The sequence below is a fragment of the Urtica dioica genome, chromosome 2 (assembly GCF_054948205.1).
Source record: "Urtica dioica subsp. dioica isolate 48M chromosome 2, U.dioica_male_clone48M_v1_H2, whole genome shotgun sequence".
Taxonomy (NCBI): Eukaryota; Viridiplantae; Streptophyta; class Magnoliopsida; order Rosales; family Urticaceae; genus Urtica; species Urtica dioica.
In genome coordinates this window covers 47,840,377-47,853,252 of record NC_142757.1, presented here as the reverse complement: position 1 = coordinate 47,853,252, position 12,876 = coordinate 47,840,377, and the positions used below count along the sequence as shown (strand labels likewise).

General features: G+C 35.7%; 2 protein-coding genes across 2 annotated transcripts; one reads left to right on the top strand and one right to left on the bottom strand.

Annotated features, from left to right (window-relative positions):
* The first annotated feature begins 854 nt into the window (after nucleotides 1-854).
* On the top strand, nucleotides 855-3,720 carry LOC149405138 (RINT-1 / TIP-1 family). The gene is made up of 4 exons (XM_089601211.1): nucleotides 855-1,171; nucleotides 1,286-1,366; nucleotides 1,672-1,790; nucleotides 1,872-3,720. The coding sequence occupies exons 1-4, from the start codon at nucleotides 889-891 to the stop codon at nucleotides 3,693-3,695; spliced, it is 2,307 nt and encodes a 768-aa protein (XP_089457337.1). The 5' UTR covers nucleotides 855-888; the 3' UTR covers nucleotides 3,696-3,720.
* Nucleotides 3,721-5,588: 1,868 nt separating this feature from the next.
* On the bottom strand, nucleotides 5,589-8,044 carry LOC149405137 (exopolysaccharide production negative regulator). Its single transcript, XM_089601932.1, has 5 exons — nucleotides 7,659-8,044; nucleotides 7,078-7,208; nucleotides 6,848-6,973; nucleotides 6,638-6,765; nucleotides 5,589-6,231 (listed from the first exon to the last, which is right to left on the bottom strand). The coding sequence occupies exons 1-5, from the start codon at nucleotides 7,858-7,860 to the stop codon at nucleotides 5,934-5,936; spliced, it is 885 nt and encodes a 294-aa protein (XP_089458058.1). The 5' UTR covers nucleotides 7,861-8,044; the 3' UTR covers nucleotides 5,589-5,933.
* Nucleotides 8,045-12,876: the final 4,832 nt, after the last annotated feature.

Sequence of the window (12,876 nt, the reverse complement as noted above, 5' to 3'; positions counted from 1 at the left end):
TTAAAAAATAACTTTTGGGGTCAAAAAAAATTTTGAAACAAAATTAAGACAAATTTTAGCTATTTTGCAAATTCATAACTTTAAATTGGCTATTTAACTACATCACACATTATTTTAAGGTGTTAATAATTAACGTGAATAAGAGAAACAAAAAATGATGTATTTTTAGTAACGTATTAATAAAAGATTATTTTTCTTCTTATATATGGTTGGAAGATATTTTCCGTTAGATATTTCCTAGAGTATTGTCACAAAGCTAATAGTGCTATGACACAATTTATTCAAAATGATGTATTCATACGAATTGATTTTCTATTACGATAAATTGACGATACAATAGCGGGTCCAATAACAGCTTCAGTGGTTGCAACGACTATAACAAAAATGGAGAAAATATTGCCTTTTAATTGACTATTCTACTTATAATCGGAGCAAAATTTCATTGTAATTTTAAAATAGAATAGAACGTATCAGTTTCATCCAGAAACTCATAAAAAATAAAAAATAAAAAAATAAAAAAAATAAAAAAGGGCTTATCATATAGTTATTAAAAAAATTAATGTATATAGTTTTAAGAGAATCCATGTGAAATTACCTTTGAGCCCCTTAATTCAAAAAACTTAAAACAATTTAACCTTTTAAAAACAACGAAAACCAATTTAAATTAATTTTTTTAAAATATTTTACAAATAAGTTTTATTTGGTAATGAAAACATAAAATTACCTTTTCTGATTAAAATGAAATTACTTTTTTAATCCTGATTTATATTCCTTCAAGTTGAGTTTTAGATTTAAAAAAAAAAAAGACAGAAGGAAAAAGTGTATCTGATTTTTGTTCTCTCACCGCTCATTTTCATATTCATACAACTCCCAAACACAAACACAAAAATGGAAACTGGAGTTTTGCCGAAATACAGCGATCTTTCATCTGATCAAACGAGGTTCCTAGACCAACACTTCGGAGCCTCCGATGATCTCCTCTCCGACGGAACTTCTCGTCTCCTCTCGGAGCTTCACACGCACTGCTCCGATTTGGACACCGACCTCCTTCGCCTCCGGAGATGGCTCACCATACCCACTATCTCATGGATTTCTCGCTCTTTCGCAACCAAATCGGAACTTCGCAGCGTCGCAATCAATCTACAGAATCTCAGCCTCCTCACTTCGCAACGTTCGTAGTTTTTTTTTTATTCGATTTCTTTAACTGAGTTCATTTTTAGCGTGTGAATCGTTGTGTATTTCTTTATTTTTATTTGAATATTTGGATTTTTCTCTGTGTCGACAGATGCGAAGAGGTCTCATTGCGAAGAACTTCCTAAACTCGCCGAGGAAGTTCTGAGGATCGAAACAATCAGAGGCTATGTTGGTAAGTTGTATTTAAAAGAAGAATATTCCTTTCCCATTTTTAAATTCAGTTTGTACCAACTTTTGTTGCTGTTGTGGTTCCAGTTTGGGTTTGTATGATTGTCACGACTCACGAGCTTTATTAGTTAAAGTTAATCTACAATTAGCTGTAGAGTACTTGCATTTATTGGTTTCGTTGTACTATCAGAACTAGCGAAATCACTTGACATGGAAATCACTTTCGTGTTTTGTTTGACTGACATATTTAAAACCCTGCTAGTATTGTAACTATCTCCATTTCGTGATTTTTCACTCTTTTCAATCCAGAGACCACTCTTCGCTTAGAAGCTCTGGTTGGAGATCTAGAAGATGCTGTTTCGTGTTTTATGAATCGCCAGACTGGGAATATGTTCTCGGCAAAGCCTTTGAATTCACTAATGCATAGAGTAAATACATTCCGTTCCGCTCATCTTCTTTCTTTCTTTTTTTGGTCTTAAAACGCCTAAGATTCATTTCTTGATGCACAGGACTCGGGAACAAAGCACGAAAAGTTGCTTCAAGCGATCAAGTCCATGAACAATATCGAAGATGCGTTGGTCCATTTTGTTGGAACACAACAAACCCATTGGCATCGTCTTCTGAAATCGGTCGATTCTAGGGTAGATCAGAATCTGGGTATTCTTCGCCCGCAAGTTTCGGCCGATCACCGAGCTCTTCTGAACTCTCTCGGATGGCCACCGAAGCTTTCGGCGTCCAATATCGAGAACGGGCTCGTCTCGGACGTTCCGAACCCGCTCACGGTCATGCAGGGCGACAAAAAGAAGAGCTATTCGAATAGCTTCATAGCTCTCTGCGCTCTACAACATTTTCAAACGCAGAGAGAGACGCGTCGGCTCAATATTTCGGGACGAAATACGAGCAACGCTCGGCTCTGGGCGATAGACGAATTGGTGACCCCGATAGGGTCGAGAATGGAGTACCACTTTTCGAAATGGGCCGACCAGCCCGAGCTCATATTCGCTCTCGCCCAGAGGATCGCGAGAAACTTCATCGCGGGAATAGACGATGTGTTACAGCCTCTGATCGACAGAGCGAGGCTGGCGAGTTGTAGCGCCGGAGAGGCTTGGGTTTCGGCGATCGTCCAAACGCTTTCCAAGTACTTGGAGGCGAACTTTTTCTCTCCTCTCGCGAACAAGTACGAGGACCGAGAGACGAGGCACGAAGTCATTCCGTCGTGGCTTCATTTGGTGGATTTGATTATTCCCTTCGATAAACAAATGCACTCTCTCGTTAGCCTAGAAGGGCTCTCGAGCGGCTCTTCTTTGCTCAACATGTTCTGCGATAGACCCGAGTGGCTCAAGATTTGGGCGAAGATCGAGCTCAAAAACGCGTGCAAGAAGCTCAAGGTAGATATGCAGGACGAGAAGTGTTGGAGATTCGACAACAAAAGTCGATCAGAGTCGGAGAGCGAACGGGATCGCTACATTCTTTCCACCAGAGAAGACCACAAAGCTCCGCCGATTTCCGAATCCGCTGTCGGTATCGCCTGGGAAATGATCGAGCGGTCTCAAACCGTCCCGTGTGTTCTGCCGCGTGTGAGGTTCATCAGATCAACCGCGGGGAAGTTTATCTGGTATGTCTTGAGACTCTTGCTTTTCCGCTACAAAGGGATCGAATTATCTCCCGAGAATTTCGGCGACAGTTCGTCCCAGGCGTGCGCGTTGATCAACGCCGCGAGGTACATCGAGTTCAGGCTGAGCGACGATGACGTGGACTTCATCGAGATGAAAATCGCCGAAAACAAACTCGACAAGAAAGAAGACGAAAAGGCTGAATATAGTAACTTTTTCGGGGACGAAATCGCGAGCTTGTCGGAGCTCGAAACCAACTGGCTGATGAACATCATCGTCTTCGTTCTCCGTCGATTCGAGAGGCTCTCGTGGGATTACATCGAAGAATCGAGGCATCTCGAGGAAGTCTCGGCGGCCGTGGATTTTCCCGTCTCGGTTTACTTCATCGAAGCGCTGGACGAGCTGAAGAGTCAGCTTCGAGCTCTGAAAAGGGATCTAAATGCAAAGGACTTTTCGGATCTCTGGAGACACGTCGCGGACGGTCTCGATCGTTTTGTTTCTCTCAGCGGTATATTCTCGAAGATTCGGGATCGCGTGGACGGGATTAATCAGTTCGAGAACGATATGAAAGCTTTGTTTTCGGTGTTTAAGCCTTTCTGTGTTAGGCCTGAAGCGTTTTTTCCCAACACTAAAAGGGGCTTAGAGCGGTTAATAGTGAGCAGGAAAAAAATAGGTGTAAAAGAATATACAAGTTCTTCTCTTCCCATGGAAAAAGATTAATGAAATTATCTCATTTTTGTGATTAGATTTTTCATTTCGTTGCTTTTGTTTAGAATCTAGGTTGAGTGGGTAGATAATAAATAAAGATATAAAGAGTAATATAGAAGAGAAACTAGTCAGGAGTGTTGATGAGGAAGGTTGATTTGTTTAGCAACGAAAGAGAATATAAAGATTTATTTGTAATTATCTTAACTATAGAATTATGAAGTTTTCTCGTGACACTGCAACGCTAGCAAAGATTCCGAGGAAATAATATAATATAGCATGGGAGGAAATAACAATATTATTGTGTTTACAAATTGTGACTTCGTTCTTTCTTGTCGCTGAAGAGATGCAATTTAGAATTGGCTATACAGTGGAGAATGATATTGATTTAAAAAAAACATTAGGAAAATTTATTAGGGAGAGTGAGCTTATTAGCCCAATCAACCCACTAATATTAACCCATCAATATTAGGAGAATAGCCTAAATTTGAATAAATTAAGTAAATAGTCCAATTAATATTTCACTACTTAAATTACCCTCATATATGTGGTACCTAGGATAGCCTAGTGGTAATTCCACATCACCTCCTGTGTGGAGGTCGTGGGTTCAATCCCCACTGCAGCTAAGCTGCCTTAAAAAAAAAAAAAAAAATTACCCTCATATATAAGAGCAAAACTCAATTTTCCCAAAATCTAAACTTAAACTCGTTCTCATACTTCGTCCATTTCACGCCACCGATCCACTTCACGCCGCCGATCCATTTCACGCCACCGCGTCGTCGACAATCGTCGTTCATCCTCGTTGCTGATCCCTAACGTCGCCGGCGAGATCTGCCATAGACGCCGTCAAGATCCGCCATAGACGGCGTCGATTTCGTTGAGCTCCGGCGGCGGCGATGCTTGGAGAATCGACGGCTTAGATTGACTCGAAAATCGGCGGGAGGAGAGGAATCGGCGGCGGAGAAGAAATCGGCGGTGATGGAGGGGATTGAGGAGAGATACTTTGTAAATTCGCAAATCAGTTAATTTAATTAACCTACTGGAGTGAGTTATGTTAATTAATTAACTGATTCGTGAATGATTTGAAATTCACAAAAAAATTTCAAAAATCATAACTTAAATCAATTGATATTCAAAGCATTCAATTAATTAACCTAATTCTGAATTCAATCATTTAGTAAATTAACTTTACTCACACAAAAATCAGAATCTAAACTAATATTCAACCAATAAGTTAATTAATTAACCTAACTCACTCCAGTAGGTCAATTAAATTAACCTATTCGCGAATTTATCAAGGGCGTTATGGTCTGAACCGAAAATATGGGCTATTTGCTTAATAAAATGAAACTTGGGCTATTCCCCCAATAAGAATGATAAACTTGGCTAGTTACAACAAATTTCACATTTATTATTTTCATCTTTGATATGGAATGGGTATAAAACTCTTAGAATAATCGGCGCAAGTAGTTGTGAATTTTTAAATTCGAAGATTTTTTTCAATATCTTTTTTTTTCTAATTTTATCCCTATATTTTAATGCTTGTCTTTAAAATTTAAATGTGTAATTTTTCTAATCACGTCCAGAAACTTTTAAGTTTTAACAATTTCAGTTACCAATTTTTAAATTTTTTTTTTTTGTGCAGTGGGGATTGAACCTACGACCTCCACACAGGAGGTGGTGTGAAATTACCATTAGGCTATCCTAGGTACCACAAAATTAATTTCTTTTAAATTAGTCAACGCCAACGTCTTGTAAATAGGTTATGAATTTGACTCATAATTTTCTATTCAACTACTTTTTCACACTTTAATATCTGGAATACAATCACTCTTTCCTGTAAAGTCAAAAAAATAAATTCGAAATAACATTGCCATGATGGTTCACATAAAACTTAAGGTAAACTCTGAATCATCATCTTTAACTTGGCCTCTACAATACAATGATTAAGCTTTACAAATACAGTGAGTATTAATGATAAAGAAGTAAAATACAATAACGTGCATGTTCATAAATTTCTCGCCAAAATTATGACAATAATGATCAATTGAATGTATGTACTACTAACCCAAATGAGCTCTCTCTCAAATGTCCATACAAAATCTTCTTCAAAAGTATTCAATGTGTAAATAAAATAAATATTTGACATTTCTTCTATCTATATCATAATCATCAAGTACATTACACCTTTCCAATATACAAAAAAAAAAAAAAAAAAAAAAGAGCACTTGAAAAAATTGTGCTGATTTATTATTAGGTGTAGAAGACTCTGAGAATCTCTACGATGCCGAGCCTTTTCCCGTATTCGAAAACCAGCCAGCTCATGAGAGAGACGTACAGCACAAGAACGCATAACCGGACGATCAAGAACCTCAGAGAAGCCCACCGGAGAAACCTCCCGGGAGAGAGACGAGGCAACGAGATCTTCATTTGCTGAAAAACCACGACGAAGGTGATCGAGATCAACGAAGTTGAAACTCCGGCGGCGATCCCGGCTCCAAATTCCCACCATTTCCCCGCGGAGAGCCAGGTCATCAACATCTTCTTCGTTCTGACACAACAACAAGAACAACCCGTCACCAATTTGAACCCTGAAAGTCTATTGTTTGTGGTGTTGTTCTTAATCAACTGAATGAATTTTTCTCTCTGTCTATGTTCATTCACTTCTTCCTATACGAGTTTGACCCGTATTATTCTTTTCTCGACAGTTTCCTCCATGAACTTTAAAAAAATATGGGCAATTTCTTACAAACTTCAGTTTAGTACCGGACTCTAAAAGAGCGTCATTTTTAATATATTTTGTTTAAATGTGTTGATGAAACAAAATTTTATGATGAAAAATTATCACGCCCGAAGATATTTTCAGGGAGAAAACTGCCAAGAAAAAAAGAATCCGGGCACGAGTATCGCAAACCGAATAGTGTTGAGAATGTCGAAAAAAATTTAAAGTGACTCACAAGATGTAATATCTCTTGATCATCTCATATCTTGAAGGCTCACTAGCTTGGCAACTGAACAACCCGTCGTGATTCAAGCTCACCTTGGGAACCCCGTATGTGTACCAACATTCATAAGTTTCGTTCACCTAATCACACAATCGAAAAATGTCACATCGATTAGAGACTAATTTTGGCGCTAATTAACCATACAATTTTTTTGTAAAAAACCTTAAATTTATCTTTGTTTAACCATGCCGCGCCAAAATTAGGTCTGCAGTTTAGAGGGAGAGCCTCATTTGGTGCCTCTGCCATGGCAAGTCGAACACTCCCCGATGATACCTCCTTGTATTCTACCTAAAATAAATAAATAAAAAATTTGATCTTTAAGGTTTCACGTAAAGCACAATGATCTGTAATTACTCTCTTGCATCGACAAGAACACGAATAGCTTTTCGGACCTTAAATATGGAAGCCCAATAGTAGTCGAAACGGCAACGAAATTTACTCTTCTCGAAATGATAGAACACGTTCTTGGCATTGTAGTTGAAGAGCCCAAGCTCGCAGACCTTCGACGATCTAAGATCAACACCTGCGATTCAGAGCACGAGAACTCGATCGGTGACTCTTGAAAATGCCATACATGTTTATCACTAAAAAAAAAAATTAAAAAAAAATAATAATAATAATCAACTGTTCCAATCTCGATTTTTCGATAATTACTTATTTTCAATTATCGCTAATTACTTCTTCAGGTTCAGCAAGAAGTGAACAATGCAAAGATGATTTCACCGTCTTGCTCTGATTTACATTTTTATTTCAGGTATTTAGGGATTTTCTGGTCTTCTCTTGATGGCACTGAGTATTGAGTGGGCTTTAAGTATGATAAAGCTATGAAATTTTTAGGTTGGATTTATATATGATCAAGATCTTTATAGTCATATAAAGAACCCGAACAAATCAAAAAGAGCGAAAATTTAAAATAAAAATAAAAATAAAATGTGAATTGACTAAATCACTGAAGAAAATAAAGAGGACTCACTAGTAGAGACGATCTTGCACTGAGAAGGTACGGAGATCGGACTAGCCACCGAAGAACTGCCGAGAAAGACAGCGACGAGGCCGACCAGAAACGACAACGCGACGAAGGAAACGACGGGAAAGAGCAGAGTGAGAGACCAGCGAAGTACTGAAAACGACACTCTTCGCTCCGTCGTTCTGACCTCCGATTCCGAGGAATCCATCGGGAATTCGGTTTGGGGTCTTACCGCGAAGTGAGTGAAATACGAGGGCTGTTTAGCAAATTCCCGATTGCCGGAACCATTTAGGTTGCTCTTTGGAGTTGTCAACGAAGAGAGAGAGAGACGATTGGATTCGATGTAAGATATTTTTCTACTTTTGCTTTTGCTTTTGCCTCCACATTTTCGTTTCTTACTTATTTTCCCTCTTTTTTTTTTTTATTCTTCTTCTTTTAATTTTGTTATTCTCAACATTTTTTTATAAACTTTATTTTCAACATTTTTACTTCATTCAAAATTTTAACATTTTTAGCCTGTTTGGTAGTTCACTCAAACTGTTTTTATTTTCTGTTTTTGTTTTCATATAGTTATAGTCTAAAATTATTTTGCACTTGTTTTCAAATAACTGTTTGGTAATGATTTCAGTTTTTTTTATTCAGTTTTTTGTAATTATAATGTAATAATTCACATAAGAATTAGGCGTCGAGATATATACTAATTGAAACTCTTTGCTGCAAATATAATGGTCGTACCTTTAGTAATAATGATTGTTCACAAGTTCATCGGAAAACACCGTTTGTCTTTGTAGTCAATACAACAAATATCAAATTTTGATACCTAATGTTGACTAAAAATAGTGAAAACTCATGTGTTCGACGAGAGGATCACGACCAATTAATAGTTTGTAAAATAGAGTTCCGATTGTTTAAAGTTTGCCATAATTGTAAAACTTAAGTTTTTCGGGGAACGAAAACAAATTCGATAATCAAAAAGGAGGAAAATGAAATGATGTTGATAGGAGTGAAGGAAATGTCAAGATGATATATTAAAAAAAAAAGGTTAAAAAAGTTGAGTGAAAAAATTAGAAAACACCTAAAAACAGTTTTATGATTTTCTTCATTAAAACAGAAAACAGTTTGAAAACTTTTTGAGTTGTATTCTGAGAATCATCAAACAAACAGTCAATTCAGTTTTTTCAAAAAATTGTTCAAGTTAGAAAAGTAAAAAAAAAGTTTTAAAATGAAGAAACAAACAGAGCCAGTTTTTTTTTTTTTTTTGTTGGCTTGCTAATTAATCACGATTTATAAGCTTTTTTCTATACTGAAAAATGTTACAAGCCGCATTTTACATTTTAAATCACATGTTCGTTTAATGAATTTAAATTTCGTTACAAGCTCCATTTTACATTTTAAATCACATGTTCGTTTATTGTTGCAACTTGTAAATAGTCATTCTCCTAATTTTTTTTTTTTAATTCTAAACTTTAAAGTAAACAAAAACGAAAGAAAATGAACGAAAATGAGAACAAACCTTATTTTTTAAGCATTCGGTAGCTTAAAAACATAAATAGTACTCAACAATGAGAGAGATAGATAGAAGAGAAAGAGCTTTTTCTTCTTCTCAACCATACATGTACGATCTTGTACTAATGTCATGCCACGGGAAAGATGGGGTGAGATTATAATATAATCAAACAGTAATAAACTTTACATAACTAACACACGGTGCATACTCAGTTATTTACTTTACAAGTCCATAGATAAAGGAAAGAAAACGAAAATAAAACAAACCTTCAACACTTGATAGTCTATCCAGCGAAAACTTTCAAACTCTCGACCACACTTAACCCCGAGGTCTTCCTAACCATTCTCCTTCACACATCCTGATTATAAGAAAAATTAGAGGGAAATAGGGGTGAGCCTGAGGCTCAGTACGTGCTATAGTAATCGTTTGAGTACAAAGATTTTCGAAAATGATACTTACTTTATAATAATAATATTCTTGTCACGTGTAAATCACCATACACGTACAAGTATATCTTGCAGAAATGTAAATGACGGAATGATGATGCTAGAAATGTAAATGCAAGAAATGCAAACGAATTTAAATGTGCCTCTAAGCCCATTTAAACGTGTACTATTTCCTGAGCCCCTGCCAACATAACCCGTGGCATTCCTCTGATCAAAATGGTGCATTCTCCACACCCTTATATATATATATATATATATATATATATATATATATATATATATATATATATACACAATTGCAATCTCCGCTTCATATATGTACGTTTCGGGCTCTATCAGGATACACTACTACATATATGAGATTTGAAGACATGAATTTTAAGACGTTTAGCAAATCGCACGACTTTAAATGTCTTAACTCATTATTAATTTTGCAAGTCATCTGGAAAATGACTTCATATAATTTTTAAAGACATTAATTTATTGGCTTAAAAACATTCACCTAAACATTTTTTAGTCACTTCAAAATTGACTTCAAACTGCCATACATTTGTAAGACGTTTGAATAATGATTTTAACGATATTTTGAAGTCATTTTTATAAATGACTTTGTAAGTGAATTTTTTGAATTTAAGTCATTTATCAAATGTCTTTAAATAATCAGTCAAAGTTATTTAACAAATGTCTTCAGATTTATTTTTAGAATGACTTAAAATCAAATGTATATAATCCACTTGTCCAAATAATTTCCACATATATATTGTGTAAAAAGAAATATAAAATTCCACGTATTAAATAAGAACATTATATCTTTGAAATTTTAAATAGTTCAACTTGTTATTATTACACGCATGAAATTAGAGTTTGAATTTTTGGAATGTATTATTTAGCGTTAAAATTTAAATTTGAAATTCAAACTTCGAAAAAAAAGCTTAAATTGGAGAGAAACCCTAAAGACTTAAAGACGTTTATTTGGCCAGACTCTCATCTCTCTCTCATATTTCAACGGCCGTCGGTAGCCTCCAATATTTTTTACAAACAGGACGGCCGCTCGACGGCAATTCCGTTACACCAATCTGCAATCTTCTTTCCTATCTCGCTCTTCGAGACTAGCCATGGGAGTTCTTAGGTCTGTCTCGCTCCGGTCTTTGATTTCGTTGCTTTTTCTTGACCGTCTCCCCAAATCGTCTCTACGCGCGTCGTGTGTTGCTCGCTCACTAAACAGCGGTGATAAAATCTCCTATGCCGCTCTCAGGTCTCCCTCCAATTGAATTCGTTTTATTGTTCTATCTCATCTCTGTTTATGAGGTTAATGTAGTTTTTTTCTTTATTTTATTCTAGATCTGCATTTGACGGTTGTTGAGTTTGATTGTGTAGATAAGAGATCCATGTTAAAACAAATCACAGGTTTCGATCGTCATTTAAACTATGTAACTATTTTTGGTTTATTCATGACATGATTATTGTTTATCGTTACGAGATTTTCAATGTGTGAACAATCGTGGGTTAAGATAGTGCTCAAGGTTTTCTACAACTTACTTTTATTTTTGTTTTCATTGTATCTAATTTATTATCTGTCAATTTACGACGCTAAATCTATGTATGAACCAGATCTGAGACTACTACAGTGCTAATAGCGTGGAAGAACCTCCCATTGAAAATGTTACAGTGTCTCGCTTGGTGAGTAAGGCATTCCTAGGGGATGAACATTGACATGGAGGAGGCCCAAGTTGCGACTCGCTTCTTCGACACCAAAGATGTCCACACTTAGAGATCCAACACAAGCATCCAGGCTTCGAGGTTTCCTAGAGAGAAAAATCAACATATGTGTTTCTACGATAATGATTAAGTATCTTTGTGTTGTATGTGCTTGTATTGTATGTGCTCCTATTTTTTATTTGTGGCTGGTTATATTCGTGTCATACTTGGCTTAAATATTGATGTACATTACAAATATTTGAGAATATGAGCTTTTTGTTTATTATTTGTAATTTATTTATTTTTTTTAACTATTGATGAGGCCCCACAAAACTAAAATATGAAGAAAAATAAATAAAATACGAAAAAATAAATAATGCAACGATTACTATTCACAAGAAAAATGACTTCATAAATAAACATCCATGTCAACATTTTTATATTATTAAAAAACGTCTTAAAAAATATTCAAATAAGTCATCAAAATAATGTCTTAAAAATGCGTCCACATCAGCACTTTTATGCTTACGTGTAACATTTTTTGAAGTCGTTTTTTTAGAGATTTGAAGTTATTTTTCTTATTTATTTTGAGACGTTTTTTAAATGTCTTAAAAACACAAGACTTTTTAAGTCACTCACATAGAAGTCGTTTTCTGGTACGACTTTGAATGTTTTTTAAGTCATATTTTCAATGTCTTAAAATATAATATTTGTAGTAGTGATATACAAAAAAATTTATTTCGCAAATACGGGATATATGTATAATATCGAAAATATTCTTAACTTCATGATCAGTATCCCAAGTTGAAGTTCCGCCATATTTTCTAAAAACGGTTTAGGTTTCGTGGCACGTTCGCAACCATTTTCATTTCGAAAATAATATGTACTCGAGGCCAAACCATAAAATCAGGAGAGAAGGGTTATAATAACCTACCTCGAGATTAAGCGTTTGTATCGCTCGTTCACGAGATGTTCACTCGCTCCGTGAATCCAAACGTTCACTAACACCGAGAATCCAGACGTTCACTTACACCGTGGACCCTTTAAACGACTTTCAGTCTCGAGTCCTATCACAATAAATCAAACCGATTCTGAATCAGAATTCTACGAGTAATTCACAATACTCATACTCTAAGCGTACGATTTAAAAATCATAGTATCCAAAGACATATCTAACTATAGAGATCCAAGTCCTCGGAATAAAAGTCCAAACGACAGAAGAACATGTAAACTCGAACGGAAAATCCACGATCAAACTAAAAAAATCCGAGAAGTAACTCTAATAAGCAAGTATTGTCATTTTCTTTTCTGAATTCCATAGGAAAATATCCAAATTTCTTATCACTAAGCTCGAGCAACCGAGAAATCAAATGTCAAGTCGAAGTCGAGTTTTAATCTTCAAAAACCATAAACGACCTTCGTAAAAAAATAATAAGTTGATTTTTTTTTTCCTTTTTATGACTTACATCAAAACCGACTTAAAATAAAACATATCGTACTAACTCGGAACTACTCGTAGAAAAATAACTTGAACTTCGTAACAACAGAATAATGACAAAATAATTTCGTTAAA